We start from the raw sequence: 22,961 nt of genomic DNA, 5'->3' as shown, positions 1-22,961 counted from the left end.
GGTCGGGCTCCATGCTCAGCACTGAGTCTCTCCCTCAGCCCCTCCCACTCACTGTCATGTGCTCTCTCGCTCTCTCTCTCTCAAAATAAATAAATCTTTAGGAGGAAAGGAAGAATTTTCTCTCAGAAAATATTCTCTATTGACAATTCATGTCATATAAGGAATAAATATTACTTATTAAAAGTAACATTCTTGGGGCGCCTGGGTGGCTCAGTGGGTTAAAGCCTCTGCTTTCAGCTCAGGTCATGATCCCAGAATCCTGGGATCGAGCCCCGCGTCGGGTTCTCTGCTCAGCAGGGCGTCTGCTTCCCTCCCTCTCTCTGCCTGCCTCTCTGCCTACTTGTGATCTCTGTCTGTCAAATAGATAAATAAAATCTTTTTAAAAAATAAGTAACATTCTTATTGACTAGAAAGATCCAACATGTACAAGAGTAGGTGAAAAATCAGCATGTATGGCATGAGCTTTACTTGAAAAAGCACATATATGTATAAAATGACATATAAAGATGACCCTGGGTGAGAAAAGTTATGAGGGTTTCAAAAAATATTTTGTGCTTTCTTACTTTCTATTAAGAAAACAAGAAATATTGTTTTTGGAGTAGGAAAAAGTAAATCTTTTTATTTTTAAAAAGTTCATCTGCCCTTCTTATTAGGTGTATGTTAACTACCTCAATGGCATGTTGAATAGAAGGGAATGAACCCCCCTAAGGAATGATGCGAAGTTAAACACTGATGAAATATTCATATACCATTATTTTAATAGCCCCAAAGACAAAGAAAAAAATTCATTTTTATCTTCACAAGTTCTTCAATGAATAAATTGAGCTGTGACTTCTACTTTTTTTTTTTTTTAAGATTTTATTTATTCAGGGGCACCTGGGTGGCTCAGTGGGTTAAAGTCTCTGCCTTCCATTCAGGTCATGATCTCAAGGTCCTAGGATCGAGCCCCGCATTGGGCTCTCTGCTCAGCAGGGAGCCTGCTTCCTCCTCTTTCTCTCTCTGCCTGCCTCTCTGCCTACTTGTGATCTCTGTCTGCCAAATAAATAAATAAAATCTTAAAAAAAAATCTTAAAAAAAAGATTTTATTTATTCATTTGTCAGAGAGAGAGGGTGTGCAAGCAGGGGGAGCGACAGGCTCCCCACTGTGCAGGGATCCTGATGCAGGGCTTGATCCCAGGACCCTGAGAGTATGACCTGAGTGGAAGGTAGACGTTTAACCAACTGAGCCACCCAGGTACCTCTGTGACTTCTACTTAAATAAAATAATAAACTTTTGGTAGTGACAACAAAACTATTCTTGGGATAACGAATTACGTTTATTTCCATGTGGGTCAAAGTAGATTCTGCAGAAGAAAATTATGGAATCTTAGAACTGGAAGGAGCTAGGCGATAATGCAGCGTCCCTCGTCACACTGTAAGACTGCCACTGTAAGACTGTCTTGTCTTTCCTGACCATAACCAACCAGCTTCCACTTGAACACGTTCAGTCACAAAGAGCTCTCAGGCTCACAAGGCCACGAGTGCCTTTTTAGGACCCATTACCTGAGGATACTCCTGCCTCATGCTGAGTTAGAACGTGTCTTCAAGTAACTTCCACATACTGGTTCCAGGACTGTATTCCTAAGCTCACAGTGTAAGCCAGTCTAACCAGTCCTTTATATGTGACAGTACTAGAGACCTGGAAATCAGCTTTACAACTTTCTTCTAAACAAATGTGAATTAATGGGCCCTGTTGACTTTGGAGAGGAGGAAAATCATTCGCTGCCATGGTAGCATACTGCCCACATTAAGTCTTCAAAAGCCACGTCAAGATAGAGGTTCATTTCTGAGACATAATGATCGTGGCTATGAACAGAAATGAACCTGCAGATGGCACGAAAGAAAGTGCACATCGGCTGCAAACTGAGCAATGTTCATTTGTGTGCCCGTCCCTCGTGGTGGCTTTCTATGTATTTAGAGCTGAAACAACGCTTTAATTCAATACAGCACAGCTACTTAGAGAATCACTTAATGACATTTCACTGTGATTACTGTTAGCTGGGATCACAGGTAATTGAGGGGGACACTCATTAACCGGTTTTCAGATCCCACTGAACATAACCCATGAGCGGGAGTCCAAGATGGCAGAGGAGTAGGAGACCATAGATTCGTCTGGTGCCAGGAATTCAACTGGATAGCTATCAAAACATTCTGAACACCTGTGAACTCAACCAGAGAGCTAAGAAAAGAATACCTGCAACTCTACAAATAGAAAAGGGACCACTTTCTGCAAGGTAGGAGGTGCAGAGAAATGAATCCAAGGCAATATGTGGGAAGATAACTGCGGGGGTTGGGAGCCTCTGTCAGCCAACTACCAGCAAGTGATAGAGCAGCGGAGCACAAAATGGGAACTTTTAGAAGTCTGCTCCAGTGAGGGGCATCCCTGTCTGAAAAGCACTCAGGAGGGGAAGTGGGATGGGATCCTAGGTGGGGTAGTATGGTCTCAGGATCCCCGGGATCACAGGAAGACCAGGAGAGCCCGAGAGTGGCAGAGCTTCCAGGCATCAGAGCAGGGAAGCTGGCTGGAATCAGGAAGCCCAGGAGTGGGCTCTCAGCTCAGGGTTGCCATAAACCATGAACTGTGGCATAGTTGGGTGACCGCTCTCCAAGCACAGGCTCAGGAAGCAGCAAATAGAGGTGAGACCCCCTTCCTTCACTGGGAGAAGCAGTACAGGTGCGTGCCACAAGAGTTGCAGGGCTTGGAAACCGGAAATGGGGTCATGTGCCTGAGACAGAAATGCTCAGTCACAGGCTGGGTGAGCACAGAGCAGATGGAGACCAGGGAGGGGGGAATGACTGACTGCTTTTCCCTGAGGGCTCACTGAGGAGTGGGGCCCTGAGCTTCTGGTTACAGGGGTGGAGATTGGGAGGCCACCATTTTCATTCTCATCCTCTAAAGGATGAAAGCCTTCAGGAAACAAAAGCCATGGAGAGTTAAACAGGAGCAGATTACTTAGCCTGGACCCTGGCAAGGGTGGTACAAAAATACCTGAGAATCAGTGCAACAGGCCCCTCCCCCAGAAGATCAGCAGGAACATCTGGTTAAAATCAAGTTTACATATCATAGAGAACTGCAAAACTCCAGCGCTAGGAGAATATAGCTTATAGAATTCATTATTTTTTCCCCATGATTCTTTAGTCTCTTAATATTATTTTTTTCTCTTTTTCAATCAATTTCTTATTTTTTAAAGGATTTTATTTATTTGTCAGAGAGAGCAAGCACAAATGGGGAAGGGGTGGTGGCAGGCAGAGGGAGAAGCAGGCTCCATGCTAAGCAAGGAGGCCAATGTGGAACTCAATCCCAGGACTCTGGGATCATGACCTGAATCAAAGGCAGACACTTAACCAACTGAGCCACCTAGGCACCCCCTACCAATTTCTTATTTTATCAACTCATTTTTTAAAATCTTTTTTATTTTCATTTCTACAGTTACATTTTATCCTTTCATTGTATTTAATTTTTATTTTTGTGTATATATATATATTTTTTTCTTTCTTTCTTTATAATTTTGGGATGCAGTTTCTTCTAACAAACAGACTAAAATACACCCAGAATCTAGAGTATGGCTCTGTTCTCTTCACTGACTGATCATATTCTCTCTCTCTCTCTTTCTTTCTTTCTTTTTTTTTTTTTTTTTGTTAAAGTCTTTTTGCATTTTTATCTTTACAATTACATTCTATCCTTTAAATGTATTTAATCTTACTTTTGTAAGTATATAAGTTCTTCTTTCTTTACAAGTTTGGGATGTAGATTCTTCTAATAAACCAAACAAAATACACTCAAGATACAGTATAGTGCTCTGTTCTGTTCACCTGTCTGATTATATCCTTTTTAAGAATTTTCTTCTTTTCAGTTTTGGGTCTCTTCTCATTTGTTTAGTATATATTTCTCTTGGGTTGTTGTTGCCATTTTAGTATTTTTTTCTCACATTCATCTGTTCATCTCTGCACAGAACAACAAGACGGAAACACTCATCTCAAAAAAGAGAACAAGAGGCAATACTGACTGCCAGGGATCTAATCAGTATGGAAATAAGTAAGATGTCGGAAATAGAGTTCAGAATAACGGTTATAAAGATACTAGTTTAAAAAAAGCAAAGACACTAGAGAATCCTTTTCTGAAGAAATAAAAGAACTAAAATCTAAAAAACAGAAATCAAAAAGGCAATCCTTATACCAGACGAATTAGATTTTTTTCTAAAGATTTTATTTATTTGTCAGTGAGAGGGAGAAAGACAGAGAGAGCACAAGCAGGGGGAGAGGCAGGCAGAAGAGACAGGCTCTCCACTGAGCAATGAGCCCAATGCAGGACGCAATGCCAGGACCCTGAGATCATGACCTGAGCTGAAGTCAGACACGTAACCAACTGAGCCACCCAGGCGTCCCCAGACAAATTAGATTTTGAACTGAAGACTGTAATAAGAGATGAGGAGAGACACTGTGTCATAATTTAAGTGTCTATCCAACAAGAAGATCTAACAATTGTAAATATTTATGCCCCTAACATGGGGGCAGCCAATTACATAAACCAATTAGTAACAAAATTAAAGAAACACATAGATAATAATACAGTAATAGTAGGGGACTTTAACACCCGATTCACTGCAATGAACAAATCATCTAAGCAGATGATCAACAAGGAAACAACAGCTTTGAATAACACACTGGACCAGATGGACTTCACAGATATATTCAGAGCATTCTACCCTAAAGCAACAGAATATACATTCTTCTCGAGTGCACATGAAACATTCTCCAGTATAGATCAGATCCTGGGTCACAAATCAGGTCTCAACTGGTACCAAAAGACTGGGATCATTCCCTGCATATTTTTGGACCACAATGCTTTGAAACTGGAACTCAACCACAAGAGGAAAGTTGGAGGTTAAAGAGCATCCTACTAAAGAATGAATGGGTTAACCAGGAAATTAAAGAATAATTGAAAAAATTCATGGAAACAAATGAAAATGAAAACAAAACTGTTCAAAACCTTTGGGATGCAGCAAAGGTGATTGTAAGATGGAAGTATATGGCGATATAAGCCTTTCTCAAGAAACAAGAAAGATCTCAAATACACAAGTTAATCTTACACCTAAAAGAGCTGGAGAAAGAACAGTAAATAAAACCTAAACCCAGCAGGAGAAAAGAATTAATAAAGATTAGAGCAGAAATCAGTGAAATAGAAACCAAAAAAAGAATAGAACAGATCAATGAAATGAGGAGCTGGTTCTTTGAAAGAATAAGATTGATAACCCCCTGCTAGACTTACTAAAAAGAAAAGAGACAAGACCCAAGTAAATAAAATCATGAATGAAAGAGGAGAGATCACAACCAACACTGAAGAAATACAATTACAAGAACATATTATGAGCAACTATATGCCAACAAATTAGACAATCTGGAAGAAATGGATGCATTCCTAGAGACATATAAAGTACCAAAAGTGAACCAGGAAGAAATAGAAAATCTGAACAGACCCATAACCAGCAAGGAAATTGAACCTATCATCAAAAATCTCCCAACAAATAACAGTCCAGGGCCAGATGGCTGCCCAAGGGAATTCTACTAAACATTTAAAGAAGAATTAACACCTATTGTTCTGAAACTGTTTGAAAACATAGAAATGGAAGGAAAACTTCCAAACTCTTTCTATGAGGCCAGCATTATTACCTTGATCCCAAAAGCAAAGACACCACCAAAAAGGAGAATTATAGTTCAATATCTCTGAGGAATATTGATGCAAAAATTCTCACCAAGACACTAGCCAATAGGATCCAACAGTATATTAAAAAGATTATTCACCACAACCAACTGGGATTTATTCCTGGGCTGCAAGGTTGGTTCAACATCCCCAAATCAATCAATGTGATATACACGATATCAATAAAAGAAAGAAATGAAAAGAAGAAATGAAAAGAAAGAAATGAAAAAGAAAAAGAAATGATCCTCTTAATAGATGCAGAAAAAGCATTTGACAAAGTACAGCACTCTTTCTTGATTAAAACTCTCCACAGTGCAGGGATAGAGGAAACATATTTCAATATCATAAAAGCCATATAAAAAAAAGCCTACAGTGAATATCATTCTCAAAGAAGAAAATACTGAGAGGTTTTCTCCTAAGGTCAGGAACACAGCAGGGATATTCACTATCACCACTGCTGTTCAACATAGTATTATTAGTCCTAGCCTCAGCAATCAGAAAACAAAAAAGATAAATGGCATCTGAATCAGCAAAGAAGAAGTCAAACTCTCACTCTTTGCAGATGATGTGATACTGTATGTGGAAAACTCAAAAGACTCCATCCCCAAATTGCTAGAACTCATACAGGAATTCAGCAAAGTGGTAGGATATAAAATCAATGCACAGAAATCAGTTGCATTTCTACACTAACAATGAGACAGAAGAAAGAGAAATTAAGGAGTAGATCCCATTTACAATTGCACCCAAACCCTAAGATATGTAGGAATAAACCTAACCAAAGACTCAAAGGACCAGTACTCAGAAAATTATAGAGCACTCATGAAAGAAATTGAGAAAGACCATAAAGAAATGGAAAAATGTTCCATGCTCATGGACTGGAAGAACAAATATTGCTAAAATGTCTGTTACCTAGAGCAATCTGTAGATTCAGTGCAATCCCTATCAAAATACCATCAATTTTTTTGACAGAGCTGGAACAAATAATCCTAAAATTCATATGGAACCAGAAAAGACCCTGAATAGCCTAAGGAATGTTGAAAAAACAATAAAACCAAAAACCCCCAAACTGGTGGCATCACCATTCCAGACTTCAAGCTCTATTACAAAGCTGTCATCATCAAGACAGTATGGTACTGGCACAAAAACAGACCCATAGATCAATGGAACAGAATAAAGAGCCCAGAAATGGACCCTCAACTCTATGGTCAACAAATCTTCAACAAAGCAGGAAATAATACCCAACGGAAAAAAGAGTCTCTTCAATAAACGGTTTTGGAAAAACTGGACAACCACATGCAGAAGAATGAAGCTGGGCCATTTTCCTGACACCACATAAAAACAGACTAAAAATGGATGAAAGACCTCAATGTGAGACAGGAATCCAAGAAAATCCTTGAGGAGAACACAGGCAGTAACCCCTTGACCTCAGCTGCAGCAACTTCTTCCTAGAAACATCACCAAAGACAAGGGGAAGCAAGGACAAGAATGAACTGTTGGGACTTCATCAAGATCAAAAGCTTTTACACAGCAAAGGAAACAGTCAACAAACAGTCAAACAAAAGACAACCAAGAGAATGGGAAAAGACATTTGCAAATGACTTATCAGATGAAGGGCTAGTATACAAAAGCTATAAAGAATTTATCAAACTCAACACCCAAAGAACAATAATCTAATCAAGAAATGGGGAGAAGATATGAACAGACATTTCTGTAAAGAAGACATCCAAATAGCCAACAGACACATGAAAAAGTGCTCCATATCACTCAGCATCAGGGAAATACAAATCAAAACCACAGTGAGATACCACCTCATACCAGTCAGAATGGCTAAAATTAACCAGTCGGGAAACAACAGGTATTGGTGAGAATGCGGAGAACGGGGAACCCTCCTACACTGTTGGTGGGAATGCAAGCTGGTGCAGCTACTCTGGAAAACAGCATGGAGGTTCCTCAAAAAGTTGAAAATAGAGCTACCCTATGACCCAGCAATTGCACTACTGGGTATTTACTCCAAAGATACAAATGTAGTGATACGAAGGGGCACGTGCACCCCAATGTTTATAGCAGCAATGTCCACAATAGCCAAACTACGGAAAGAGCCCAAATGTCCACTGACAGATGAATGGATAAAGAAGATGTGGCATATATATACACACACACACACACACACACACATACAATACTACTCAGCCATCAAAAAAATGAAATCTTGCCATTTGCAATGATCCGATGGGATTAGAGGGTATTATTCCAAGCAAAATAAATCAATCAGAGAAAGACAATTATCATATGATCTCACTAATGCGTGGATCTCACTGATATGATCTCATTCATCTCAAAACAGATGAACATGGGGAAGAAAAGAAAAAATAAAATAAGATGAAATCGGAGAGGGAGACCAACCATAAGAGAGTGTTAATCATTGGAAAGAAACAGGATTGCTGGGGGGGGGGGGGGTGGTATTGGAGGATGGGGTAACTGGATGATGGACACTAAGGAGGACATATGATGTAATGAGCACTGGATATTATAGAAAAATGATGAATCACTGACCTCTACCTCTGAAACTAATAATATATCATATGTTAACTAATTGAATCTAAATAAAAAACATTTTTTAAAAAAGAATAAAGACTAACAATTAAAAAAAGGGAGAGAAAAGAAAAGAAAATAGCCCATAAGAGCCATCTGCTTTTTGGCCTACCAGCATCAACTTCTGCTTTCATTTCCTTCATGTCCTCATTCATCTGTAACTCCAGCTTGCTGATGCGCCCATGCACTTTCTCCTCTTCCTGTTTTGTTCTCTGCACTTCCATATTCTTCTTCTGACTTTCTTCTATTTTGTCAAGTCTGGCTGACATCTGGCTGAGCTTCTTCTCCATGTCCCTTTCGCTGGCTCCCTGAGATCCATGAGAAGAATTGCACCTGGTTATTCCAAAAGGAAAGTCTATCCTGTACCTGCATCAGTCACAGTATCACTTAACAATAATCTGCAGGGAAGAGAATCACAAAGGTGACTTGTTGCTTGCTCAACCATCCACTCCCCTGTTTCCTTAACAGACCCCTGATTTTCAGCTGACTGTAAGCTCATCCAGAATTAAGACTACATTTTCTGCTGTCTCCTGAGTTTAGTTTGACCATAAAGATGAAGTTCTGGTCAATGAGATATAAGTAGAAGGGTGTGTGGCAGCTTCCAGGAAAAGCTAAAAGGGAACTGAGGCCTACCCTTTTGGCTTCCTTCTGTTCCTGGAATTCAGACGTAATGGCCAGAGCACTAGTGGCCACACTGAACTATGAGAACAAGTGTCACTCTCTAGAACTGGCAGAGCTGAGCCAGAAGAATCATGGGTTGTTGAGAAATGATAAGCTACCACATCAGTCCTGCATTCCCTATCTCCAGATAGCTTTTATGTGAAAGAGAAATATGATGCTATTCTCCTGGGGTTTACTGTTAGTTATTAACCAGTCCACATGTAAAAATAAACAGTTATCCAAAGACCACAGAAGCCCAAAAATGTAGTAGTATGAACCTAAGTAAATCAACCAGTAGATCTGATAATGTATGGGAGAATACTTAAAGAAATATTTGAAATATTAAATATTGTCTTTTCTTTCCAACATGCCTGGTTTTTACAGGAATCTGCATCTGTGTGTAAGCTTTGGAGGTCAAGACTATAAACAGAGCTGTAAGTGGACTACTGCATGACCTAGCTCTCTTAATGTTCTACAATGCAGTCTGCTTAGAGAGCAGCTCAGCCCTGAGAAACAGCAGAGTCAGACATGGAAATTGCTCCTGATGCTTCTGTTTCATCAAAGTCCAATAGGAGGAAGCAGTGCAAGAAAAGAGGAGGGAGAGGAAGATGGTCAGGCTAAATCACCAAACCAAAAAAATATTTCCTGCCAAATACCATTTTCAGAGCTTACTGGTTTTGAACACTTTACAAGCAAGGCTTTCCTGAGGGTTTTTGAGCAGTTCTGCAAGCCTTCATTCTCTGGGAGAGTGGGGTAAAAATCAAAGGAAAATGGAGGGGGAAAAGGGTAGATTTTGTGGACGTGCTGTCCATGTCTCTGCATCCGTGGTTATAGTGTGACAGAGGGGCTGAGCGGGAGAAACCTAGTCGAGACTGTGTTTTCCAGATGATGAAATTCAACCAAAGTAGAATGAAGTTTGTAGTTAGTTTTACTTAGAAATGCAGGTGGTCAATTTGGTTCATGAAGGTCTTGACTTAAATTCACCTTAGCTGAAAGTGCTGAAATTTTCTACTTTGCCTTTATTAACCGAAACAAGCCCAAGTGCTCTCTTTATAACAAACATAGAAAAAGAAAGGATTCTAAGGCAAGAAACAACTGAGCAGCTTAATATGGTGCTAAATCAATCAATGCAAATTTGCTAGGGATTATTCACGAACATTACAGGTCTCCGCTGAATAATTTTACTATATTATGCCATACATCAATACCTACACTGTTTTCCTTAACGACCAAGGAAAGCTGATCAATTTTCTGTAGAAGTTCTTTCTCTATCCGTTCTTGTTCCTGTTGCAACCAATTCCGTGCAGATAAAATCTCATTACTGAGTTCCTCAATTGTACCTTTAAATCTAAAATAAGAAAATCAGCAAGTTAGACGTAAAACAACCATAAAATTACAACATACAACTTCAGTCTCTATCAAATTTCTCATAAATATGTCAGCATGAACCTTGGCTCCCTCAGAATTACAAGCTTACCTTCCCTTTAGAACTGCCCTTAGCACTAAATTGGGGGTAGGGATGGGGGGGCAGGGAAGGAGGATACAACAGACAAGCACCTGATAATACTTTCTACTGCTGAAGACCTGATGGGGAGGGTGTGAAGGTGTCAGAGTGACACACAGCCATGCCAGGTGCTCATCTCTGCCTTCCCAGGGTGCCCGGTGCTCTTGGCTCAGAAGACACACTTCCAGCCTCCTCTTTCCCTGGGCTCTTCCTCCCTCTCCCTGTTCTCTCCCAGGACTAGAGCCTGACTGCCTTTCTCTAGAATGTTCTCCAAATTGCTCTTGCCCATAGAGATATTTCCTAATTTAAACCAAAAAGCAAACTGAAAGGAAAAAAAAAACAAAAACCACTTTCCATTCCTCTGGTCCTCATCCTTTCCAAATAATACTCCACGCTTGCTAACTTCCCTTCATTACTTTTGTATTCATTTTTTATGAAATGGAATAAAAGTAGGAAAGAACACATGACTTAAATAATAACAGTAATAATAAAATGGACACTGTGGTAGAAGACCCTAATTATCTGCTCTACCTGTTTTCCTCTTCTTTCCTATTAAGAAATCCTCAGATGTGTGGCTGACCAAAGACTACGTCCCCAGCCTCTCTTGCAGCTACGTGTGGCCATGTGACCAGCTTCGGCAATGGGACACATGTAAGAGTGGCAGGTACAACTTCCAGGGCCATGCCACTATAAAAAAAGCTTCTGGGCCTTATATGGGCAGAAAGCCAACTCCTAGTCCCATGCAACTGTGTAGCTCAGCCTGCAGCCCTGCCTGACCACAAAGACCGGCCAGAGAGCACATGACTTTAATGCATTCATTATTCTAACAGTGTTCTGATGTGGTCTTTAGAGTGTCTCTATATAAGATCACACCATCTGTAAACAGGGATAATTTTACTTCTCTTTTTCTGATTTGGATGCCTTTTATTCCTTTTTCTTGCCTAAGTGCCCGGGCTACGACCTCCAGTACTGTGTTCAACATGAGTGGGAGAGTGAACACCCCCACCTTGTTCCTGATTTTAGAGGAGAAGCTTTCAGCTTTTCACTGCTGAGTAGATTATTTTCTATGGGCTTGTCATATATGTCCTTTATTATGTCAAAATACATTTTTCCTATAACCAATTTGTTGGAAGTCTTTATCACGAAAAGGTTACAAATTTTGTCAAATGCCTTTTCCACATTATTGAGATAATCATGATTTTTTTTATACTTCATTCTGTTAATGTGGTGTATCACATTTATTTATTTGCCTATATCAAACCATCCTTGCATCCCAGGGATAAATGCCACTTGATCATGGTGTAAGATCCTTTTAATTTGCTGTTGAATTTGGTTCATTAGCATTTTGTTGAGAATTTTTACATCTGTGTTCATCAGGGATATTGGCCTGTCCTTGGTACCACGGTAATGCTGGATTTATAAAATGAGTTTAGAAGTGTTTCCTCCTCTTTAATTTTTTTGGAAGTGTTTGAGAATGATTGGTGTTAATTCTGCTTTAAATTTTGGTAGTATTATTCCTTAAAGGCTCCTGTTCCTGGGCTTTTCTTTGTTGGGAAGTTTTGGACTGTGATTCAATCTCCTTACTTAGTTATTAGTCTGTTCAGATTTTCTTTTTCTTCTGATTCTGTCTTGATAGGTTTTATGTTTCCAGGAATTTATCCATTTCTTCTAGTTATCCAATTTGTTGGCATATGATTGTTTTTTTTTTTTTTAAGATTTTATTTATTTATTTGACAGAGATCACAAGTAGGCAGAGAGGCAGGCAGAGAGAAGAGGAAGCAGGCTCCCTGCTGAGCAGAGAGCCCGATGTGGGGCTTGATCCCAGGACCCCGGGATCATGATCTGAGCTGAAGGCAGAGGCTTTAACCCACTGAGCCACCCAGGCGCCCTTGGCATATGATTGTTAATGGTAGTCTCTTTTGATCCTTTGTATTTTTGTACTATCAATTACAATGTCTCCTCTTTCATTTGTAATTTTGAGTCTTCTTTTTTTTTCCCCTTGGTTAGTCTGTCTAAAGGTTTTTCAATGTGGTCTATCTTTTTTTTTTTTTTTTAAGATTTTATTTGACAGAGAGAGAGAGATCACAAGTAGGCAGAGAGGCAGGCAGGGGGGTGGTGGGGAGCAGGTTCCCTGCTGAGCAGAAAGCCCGATGCGGGGCTCGATCCCAGGACCCTGAGATCATGACCTGAGCCAAAGGCAGAGGCTTAACCCACTAAGCCACCCAGGTGCCCCCAATGTGGTGTAATCTTTAAAAAAAAAAATCCAATAATTAGTTTAATCCGTTTTTCCCATTGTTTTTCTTTTTTCTTTTTTTCAAAGATCTTATTTATTTATTTGACAGAGAGAGAGAGATCACAAATAGGCAGAGCAGCAGACAGAGAAAGAGGGGGAAGCAGGCTCCCCACTGAGCACAGAGCCTGATGTGGGGCTCGATCCCAGGATCCTGAGATCATGACCTGAGCCAAAGGCAGAGACTTAACCTACTGAGCCACCCAGGTGCCCCATCCCATTGTTTTTCTATTGTTTTCTATGCTCTATTTCATTTATTTTTGGCCTAATCTTTATGATTTCCTTCCTCCTGCTATTTTTGTTCTTAGTTTGTTCTTTGTTTTCTAATTCCTTAAGGTATAAATTTAGGTTGTTTATTCAAGATCTTTCCTTTTTCTTAATGTAGGCATTTATTACTGCAAACTTTCCTCATAAAAGTGCTTTGGCTGCACTCCCATAATTATTTCAATTATTTCAAGATTTTCTGAATTTCCCTTGTGATTTTCTTTGAGCCATGTGTTGTTTGATATCCACATATTTGTAAATTTTCCAATTTTCCTATTATTGATTTCTAGTTTCATGCCATTGTAGTTAAAAGAGATACTTGATATGATTTTGATCTTCTTTAATTTACTTAAGACTTGTTTTGTCAGGGGCGCCTGGGTGGCTCAGTCAGTTAAGCATCTGCCTTCAGCTCAGGTCATGATTCCAGGGTCCTAGGATCAAGGTCGGCATCCGCCTCCGTGCTCAGCAGGAAGCCTGCTTCTCCCTTTCCCTCTGCCTGCCTCTCGGCCTACTTGTGATCTCTCTCTGTCAAATAAATAAATAAAATCTTTAAAAAAAAAAAAAAAAGATTGGCTTTGTGACCTAAAATATGATCTATCCTAGAGAGTATTCTATGTGCACTTAAGAGGAATTTGTATTCTGCTACTGTTGGATAGAAAGTTCTACATGTCTGTTAGGTTTCTAGTTGGACAGGGCTTCTGCTTCTGCTCTAAGGTCAGGGGGTGGGGGGAAACACTGGCTGGGCTCCGCAGTCAGATGGGCCTACTAGCTGGGCTCTGCATTTAAACAGAGCTGCTGGGCTACACTACATGATCAAACAGAACTGCTAACTGCACTGAGAATGACCTCTGATCGGCTGAGGTCTCAGACTGTGTTCCCTGGCTGGGCAGTGCTTCTATTTGGACTCCATGATTACGGGCTGCAGGCTGAGCTGCACTGCACCTGATCCAGTGGGATCCCAAGCTATGCCTCCCAGATAGATGTTGCTACTGGCTAGCCTCCAAGTTCAGTTGGCTTCATGATCAGACAAGGCCTCAGGCCATGCTCCACAACTAGGCAGGCTGCTGGCTATGCTGCACTACGGAGGGAGGTTACTGGCCAGGCTCCCTGGTCAGGTGGAGCCAGCAGCAACTGGGCCTCATGGTGGGTGGGGCCGGTGGCTGTGTTTTGCGATCAGGCAGTCACTGTCTGGGCTTCATGGTTAGGTAAGGTCCCAGTCTATGTTCTGTTTTGGGGAGGAATTATTGGCTGGGTTCCCTGCTTCAGCAAGGCTGCAGGCAATACTCAACAAAATAAGTGGGAGTAGCCAGCTCTACTTGCTGGGTAGGGCTGTAGGCTGGGTTCCGCGGCTGGAAAGTACTGTAGGGTGGGTTCCAAGGCCACCCGGGGTCACAATGCAGGCTCCCTAATCAGGCAGAGCCAGAGGTTACAACTTTTATTTTCAATGATCATATTTTCTAGAAGTTCTTTTTGTTTGTTTTCAATTCTGGCTGATCACTTTTGATAATCTCTCATTCCTTAGTCACACTTTTCAAAAAGGGGTGTGTGTGTGTGTGTGTGTGTGTGTGTGTGTGTACTCACAATACATATACACAACATACAAATGTCTGTACATACACATACACTTATTTTATCCAATAATTCCCATATATGCTATATTTAGATGTCTGTCTGCATTCGCTTTTTCCTGTTTCTTCTGACTCTATCTCTTATGTGACTTTTTTCCTTCCTTTGTTTTACAATTTCCGATTATACACTTGGATTCTTTAGAACTTCACCTGTTTGTGGGAAGCCTCGAACACTGAGTATTAGCATTTGCTTACACCATGCACCTCAGGCCACCGTCAAACAGGATTATGCTGAGATTACATTATCCACTGTGGTTTTCTTCAAGCTGCTTGGGTAATGGGAATTCTAGCTCTAAATCAACATAAAGGCGGTATTGTGGGGGCAGCTGGCTGGCTCTGTCAGTAGAGCATATGACTCTTGATTTCAGGGTTGTGAATTCAAGCCCTGTTGAGTGTAGAGCTTATTTTAAAAATAAACAAATATTATAAATAAATAAAGGCTGTATTGTGGTCCTGAATTTTCAAGGAATATCTTTTATCCCTCTATCCAGAGCCAAGATTTAGACAGGTGAGTTTCCTTAGGCTCTCTTCCTGGAATGGGCTTTTTCCCTAGTTCACCCAACCAGGGTTTACCTTTTGGGTCCCCAATCTGACCTTCTGCCCCAGGCTTTGTCCCCTCTCCCCTGTGAACAGCCTTTTGTGTCTAGACTTCCAGACTTTAAATTGTAGGAAGAAAAATAAAGATGTTCATGTCTGTTGACTAGTGATATCTCCTAAGGAAGTAATTTGGAGAGGAAAAAATACAAAGATGTTTATTTTTTTCCTCTGTGATGGAAGGAAGAGGATTGAAGAGATTTTTTTCTGTACTTGGCAAGCTTGTAGGATCTATGAGAAGTGGTGACATAACTCAACGATTATATAAATTCAGGTAATTAGAGGAAAAGAAACATGCTTTCCATAAGAAAATTCCTGTTAACTCAGCAACAACCCTGAAACAGCATTAAGTATGGTACAATGAGATGTAAGAACCAGGAAGATGACTGATTTAAAACTTCCACATGTCTCTAACACAGTTCTACACTGAAATCATCTTTAAAAAATAAATATTAAGTCAAATACACACACACATATACAAACACACATATAGTGACTTCTGGCTCTGCCTTGGCAGGAAAATGCCAAGCTCAGGAAAATTCATGATAGGAAAAGATGGTTTTGTGACTGAGCAGAAGGACAGATGATGAGTTTCACCATGGGCAAGTACAGTTTAAAGCATCACTGTAACAAAATGGGAAAGTATAACCCACCATAGGGTGTCAATGGGCTAGGTCACAATCACCCTAGTGCACGCCTCTCCCACCTACACTACCGCAACCATGCCCCCAGCTGATGTCCCCATCTCTGCTTTGGCCCGATCCATTCTCCAATTGCCACCAAGACCATTTAAAGATAAGATATAAATCTTATTCTCTCACTCCATCTGCCTCAAACCCTCCAGCTCCTTACTGCACTCAAGTCAGACACCAAGGCCCTGGATGTGGCTACAAGGTCGGGCCATAGGCCCGCCTCCTCCCCAGGTTCCACTTCCCCTCCCTCTCTGTTCCAGCCACCGTGGGCCAGCTGGCAGCTTATTGGATGCCGCACCCCTCCCTCCCATGTGTTCTCACCTCGCTCCACCTGGTGAATCCCATTCATTCTTCAGCTCTTACTTCAAGCACTGCCTTCTGAGGAAGGAGGCCCCACCTCCAGGCCTCTGCTACTCACTCTCAGGGCACCACTGTTTTAGCTTCCTGTGGCTGTGGTGACTACCTACCACAAACTTGGTGGCTTACCCAAGTAAGTTCTGGAGGTCAAAGGTCTAAAATCAGTTTTACTGGACTAAAGTCGAGGTGCAAGCAGGGCTGGTTCCTTCCGGAAGCTCTCAGGAGAATCACTGCCTTGCCATTTTTTCAGCTGCTGGTGGCTGCCTGTGTTTTGTGGCTTGTGGTCCCTTCCTTATCTTCAAAGCACCTCACCCCCCCCTTCCTCCATCACGCCATGCTGTTCTTTCATGACTCTGCCCCTCCTGCCTCTCTCTTACAGACACTCGGGGGTTACATCGGGTCTCCCTGGTAACCCAGGGTAATTACCCATCCTAACATCCTTAATCACATCTGCAAAGTCCCTTTTTGCCAGATAAGGTAATATATTTACAGGGATTAGGGCATGGTGATATTTGGGGACTATTATGCAGCCTACCACAACCATGTGCCTTTCCTTCAAAGCAATGATCACCATTAGTAATAATACAGCTTACACTCCCTCAAGTCATTATTTGATGAATGCTCATCCACTCCCTAGACTACAAGCTCCACAGGATAGGATATCCTCTACAAGGATAAGAACAGAGTCTGTTCTTCATTTCTGGATGCTCAGCACCTAGGCCAGCACTCAAGATATATTTACTGCATGACAAGACAGATTATAAGCTAATTGCTAAAAACAATAATGCATGTAAAGTGGCAATATGTTACAAGGAAATTTTTCCTCTTAACTTTCATGACTGTTTTCACTTTGTTTTGTGCAATAAATAAAAGTGAAGATGCAAAAAACTGTGCTATGGAATAGGCTTCCCAAGAACTTCAACCCCCAAAGAAGTCTATTAGTTGACTACTTACTTTGTATCCAGAAGTTGAAGCTGGTGGTTACTGTCTCTGTGGGACATCTTCAGTTTGGTGCTTTGCTCTGATATCGACAAGTCCACTCTGTTCAAAAGCTGAGAAATCTGGGAAAGAAGCTTTGCTTGTAATATCACACCTAATCTTTTCAGAGGTAACCTCAGATAACATTTAGTAAGCTACATTCTAGTCCATGACATTAAGGTTCAATATAATTTACTCAATTAATTTAGGAGCTCACCTTGTCTTTCCACTTCCATTTTCTATCACGCACACTCATCAAAAAATCAGGACCAGGAGCACTGCCAAAATATTCATTAGGCTCTGAGTACTTAACTTTATAGTTCTCTGATAAGCAAGCCTACTTCCTCCCCGGGACCACTATGTCCATATGCTGACAAAAAAAATACAGTGTTTTGTTTTGTTTTTTACCCTGGAATTTCTACCACAAATGTGGCTGCTAGTCATAGAGAACGGAACTCTTGTCACGTACAAACACCATTAAGGTCCCAGATTTACAGGGTGCCTGGGTAGCTCAGTCAGTTAAGCATTTGCCTTCAGCTCAGGTCATGATCCCGGGGTCCTGGGATTGAGCCCTGCATCAGGCTCTCTGCTCAGCAGGGAGTGTGCTTCTCCCTCTCCCTCTGCCTGCCGCTCTGCCTACTTGTGCTATCTCTGTCAAATAAATAAATAAAATCTTAAAAAAAAAAAAAAGTCCAGATTTACCTCCATATCAATTCAAGTCTCCAGAAGATTTTGTAAATTATATCCCTCCAGCTCCTGTTTTCCATGACCTACCTCTTTCCCTTGTCTTTCTACTAAAATTTAATATAAAACTAGTTCTATATGACATGCATTTAGTTGCTGCAAAAGTTAGGATGTTCTGTGTTCCTTACTTAGAAATTCATGGAACAAGTATTTATTGGACCTAGAACAAAGGAAAAGTATGCCTCTTTTTATATAGATTTCTATATGGATTTTACTTGACATGGCTACTGGGAAGCTTAGTATTTCCTAAGCATTTATTTCTTGATGTGGTAATTCTGTCCTCACTCATTCTGTGAAAAAATTGTTGGACTTGTTTTGTTGTAGGGTTGTTTTTTTTTTCATGGCTTTATAAAATCTGTGTTTTTCACATTAAGTAGATTTAGATCTTCCTTGGATACATTTTGGACACAACCACTTTGAATCCAATAGTGAATGCCTCACTTCACTGGAATGGTCTCTTTAACCATGAGGCAAGTCCTAGAAGACAGGCCCCTTTATGGCAAAGGGAAACTTTTAAGTGGCCAAAAAACAAACTGAAAAGCCAAGAGTTTTGCTTAATGAACTTGATCTGTGGGTTTCAAGGTGGAATAGTCTAAGATATTCATCAGCCAGCCTACCTTCTAGCTTTGTCTGAATCCTCTCCCATGAAGGACTGTGGTGAGGTAGCACACAGCATGAGGACCGGTACGGTAACCACTTCCTGAACCCAAACTTGGGACATGTGGCATATAAAAGAAAGCCCAATCACTTACCTATGCAAGAAGTGGCTTTGGAGCTATAATTTAGAATTTCTGGAATATGTTCATTGTTTTAGGAATGGGGGGAAAGAATCTTTACAAGTAGGACCTTACCAAAAACTCTCGGTGCTTTGCTTGCCATACCCATGAAGGGCCACTGCAGTGAGACAGAGGGAGGAAGAAGTAAGGAAAAGACACGCACATTCCGGGCACCCTGGCTGGTTTCTCAACACCATGTTATTCTCAGCTAAGAACAAATTACCTATTTTTAAAAGGCTACCTGGAATCGGCCATACCTGTCCCTCTGCATCTTTGATTTTTGTTTCCAAGATAAGTTTGGCAGCTTGCTGTTCTTTGTTCAAGTGCTGGAGCCCCTCGTAAGTTGTTTTGTGCTCTGCAGAGAGTCTGGCTATGCTGGCGTCACATCTGTCCAGGCAAACAACAAAGCTAACTCTTATTAAAGTTTAAAAACAAGCACTGAAGCTTCTTGACACACTGGAAAATGCACGACCCCACTCCAAGAAACTGTACTATGACTCATCCTTTTCCATAGACATTCGCAGGAATATAGAGAGCTGCCCTCATTATGGTTTTTAAGTTAAACCACAGGGATGTTGCTTAATAAGAGTAGGGATGAAGCCATCCAAGCAGCAAAGGCTGCTACAATGCTCACGAGTACAAAAGTGTACGTGCAGGGAGAGCCCAATGACGAAAGGCTAACACAGTGTGTCAGATATGGCCCGTCCCTCTTTGGTGCCATCCCCGTCCTTTCAAGTGCTTTGGGTCTTCTTTGGATCTCAGAGGCAACTTCTACCACGTTTGAAAGTATTGCTGCTAACCTCTACCACCTCGCCCGTGTGGCTGTCTGCTCTGAGTGGCACCAGAGCAGAAGCCTGTGCAGCAGGTCCCAGCTGCAGAGAAGCTGCTCTGCTCCTTGGGCCTGACAACCTGGTAGTCTCGACAGTGCTCAGAGTATCTGCAGCAGGGAAGCTGTGTTGGGGACCTCTGTCAAACCCTACTAGGAGAGTCAACAGGATAGCCCCCTGGGAATATGCAGCAAAGTCATGCCCCGTTCCAACCCACCCAGCCTGCTCGAGAAGTAGCTGGTGGCTTGCTGCTGGGCTCTGGTAGAAACTACATGCCAAGGCACAGGACATTAAGTAACCATGCAATCTGGTCAGTCCATCACGAGCACCCAGCTATAAAGGGAGGCATGTGAACAGCACGCCATCTTCAAAGGGGAGGTATACCAAGACATCAGGCTTCAACAGATCCCAAAGGCATAAGTAAATTGCATGAGCCCAGACTCCTGTGGCATTACTCTTGCTACTACCAGCCTTCCGTCAACTCACACATATGGCCTCTTGAGGAGTTCCTGAGCACCAGGTAGACCGAAGAAGGAAAACGCAGGCCTAGCTGATGGAAGGTGCCAATACACTGACACCTTCCAGAAGAAGACTGCTGACACCTCAAAGCCCACTCAGGAGTGGCCCTCAAGGTTATCAAGGAAGGGAAACCCTCACAGTTGGCAGAAGTTCAAACAATGTACCTGAGGATTCATTTTGCCTAGAATAAAACATGGCCAGATATTCATGGGCATTGGGTAATGGTGAAAGCCGTAGGAAGACAGAATCTGGTGACAAAGGGAAAGGGTTCTATAAATGGATTGCTCAAAACTGACAGAACATTTCTGCTTCTTGTGAATGGTCTCTGTATCAAAGGGGCAGATGCCCACAAACCATACTTCCCAAACAACCTTGCCAGCCGGGTTCTGATTCAGATCCCACCAGTGAGAGGCACTTGTGCCCCTCCCCCAGCAGGGGCTGGGGAGACATGTGCTAAACTGCCCATGTGAGGTTTACGGTCACCTCCAGGCACACACCTTACTTACTTACTTCCTTGTTATACACAGCTAATATTATCAATGTCTCCTTGCTGTGATTCTTATACATGCTACTTCCCTGAGAGCCAATAGCTGTTTCCTTCCTGTTGCTTCCCCAAATTTGCCAATGGTTTTATAAACTCTAATTTCCTGGATTAAATCCCTTCCTGCTAAAATACTTCGAATGAACAAGATGGGACCAGGAAGAGAGACAAACCATAAGTCTGCCTGTGATCCCTCTCTCCCTCTCTCTCTCTCTCTGACAAATAAAAAATAAAATCTTAAAAAAAAAAAAAAGAGAGACTCTTATTCTCAGGAAGCAAACTGAGGGTTGCTAGGGGGTGGGGAGAAGGGATAGGGTGTCTGGGACCAGGAAGAGAGACAAACCATAAGTCTGCCTGTGATCCCTCTCTCCCTCTCTCTCTCTCTCTGACAAATAAAAAATAAAATCTTAAAAAAAAAAAAAGAGACTCTTATTCTCAGGAAGCAAACTGAGGGTTGCTAGGGGGTGGGGAGAAGGGATAGGGTGTCTGGGTTATGGACACTGGGGAGGGTATGTGCTATGGTGAGTGCTGTGAATTGTGTAAGCCTGATGATTCATAGACCTGTACCCCTGAAGCAAATAATGCATTATATGTTAATAAAAATAAATAAATAAAAATAAAATTAAAAAAAATAAAAATAAAAATAAAATAAAATAAAAAAAAATGGTTTCTCTTTTCTTGACCAAACCTTGATGCATATATATAGTCATTAAAATTTCAAAAGGAAGGGTATCATGCTTAGTGAAATAAGTCAATCGGAGAAAGACAACTATCATATGATCTCCCTGATATGAGGACGTGGAGATGCAACATGGGGGGTTAGGGGGGTAGGAGAAGAATAAATGAAACAAGATGGGATTGGGAGGGAGACAAACCATAAATGACTCTTAATCTCACAAAACAAACTGAGGGTTGCTGGGGGTAGGGGAGGTTGGGAGAGGAGGGGGGCGTTATGGACATTGGAGAGGGCATGTGCTATGGTGAGTGCTGTGAAGTGGGTAAACCTGGCGATTCACAGACCTGTACCCCTGGGGATAAAAATACATTATATGTCTATAAAAAAATAAGAAAGAAATAAAAAAAAATTTTTTTTTAATTTCAAAAGGAAGAAAACAAAATATTAACCAACCATCTCTGGATGTGTGATTTAAAAAAAAAATTCATTCTTTTCTAAATTGTACAACTTTTCTGCAATAAGTATATATAATTTTATGATCAGAAAAACAATTATACGAAGAAAATATTTCAATCAACAGCCATGTACAAAGAATGCATTACAATTACATGGAATATGCACTATCCTGCCATCTTTCCCTGGGCTCCCCATGAAGTAAAAATGAGGCTGCGGCATGAGGAACCCAGAGCTAGAGAAATGTGGGTACAGTCAGTGTCATGAAAGTGATGTCAGGTTCAGGGCAATACACAGTAGAAGTCGAGAGGCTGGAGTTGGAACCCCAATCCATAATTCATTCCTTCAGTCAATAAGGATTTGTAGAATGACTACTATTTGTCACATGCTAATTATACAAAATGAGGACATGGTGCAAATTTTTTTTCTTCAGTACACATACCACACAACCTAGAAACAATTTTTTTTAAAAGATTTTATTTATTTGACAGACAGAGATCTCAAGTAGGGACAGAGACAGGCAGAGAGAGAGAGGAGGAAGCGGGCTCCCCGCTGAGCAGAGAGCCCGAAGCGGGGCTCAATCCCAAGACCCTGGGATCATGGCCTGAGCTGAAGGCAGAGGCTTTAACCCACTGAGCCACCCAGGCGCCCCATACAACCTAGAAATTTTAAAAAAAGATTCTCATGCCACTACCATGATAATGTTATTCAACTTACATGTATATTTTTCTATTATTGATGGAGATCTTATCTGACTTTCTGTTCTTGTTCATTATCCTGCAACTCAGACAAAGAAGCTCAGAAGACCAGGGACTTGCCGAACAAGTTACTATAAATACACAGATTGAAGAACAAGCCTGTGACCACTCACAGTCAGTAAACCAGCAGCCTGCCATCTTCCTAAAAGCCCTGGGAATGTATTCTTTAAGATGTATATCTGCACTCGGGCCTCAATGAGGTTTATAAACTGTTCCCTAAATGACTTAGATACTGAAAAGGATCTCACAATCAGCTATCAAAACTAGCATCTTAATTGATAAAGGTTAAAGTATATATCCCTCTAGAAGTTTGAAAAATAAAACGTCGATCTATAGCTTATAAGCCTCAATAAAGATTAGAGGGCATG

At 41.2% G+C, this 22,961-nt stretch overlaps 1 protein-coding gene across 3 annotated transcripts in view; it reads right to left on the bottom strand.

The window, feature by feature from the left end:
- The window catches only part of FAM81A (family with sequence similarity 81 member A), a 112,425-nt gene that overhangs the window by 4,986 nt on the left and 84,478 nt on the right, over nt 1-22,961 (bottom strand). For all 3 annotated transcript variants that reach the window (XM_046007407.1, XM_046007406.1, XM_046007408.1), the window contains exons 5-8: nt 19,077-19,206; nt 17,276-17,382; nt 10,205-10,340; nt 8,445-8,640 (exon numbers count right to left, since the gene is read on the bottom strand). In XM_046007407.1, the coding sequence (XP_045863363.1) occupies nt 8,445-8,640; nt 10,205-10,340; nt 17,276-17,382; nt 19,077-19,206 (569 nt within the window). The remainder of the gene's footprint in view (nt 1-8,444; nt 8,641-10,204; nt 10,341-17,275; nt 17,383-19,076; nt 19,207-22,961) is intronic.

The sequence above is a fragment of the Meles meles genome, chromosome 6 (assembly GCF_922984935.1).
Source record: "Meles meles chromosome 6, mMelMel3.1 paternal haplotype, whole genome shotgun sequence".
Taxonomy (NCBI): Eukaryota; Metazoa; Chordata; class Mammalia; order Carnivora; family Mustelidae; genus Meles; species Meles meles.
This window is presented reverse-complemented; position numbering and strand designations above follow the sequence as displayed.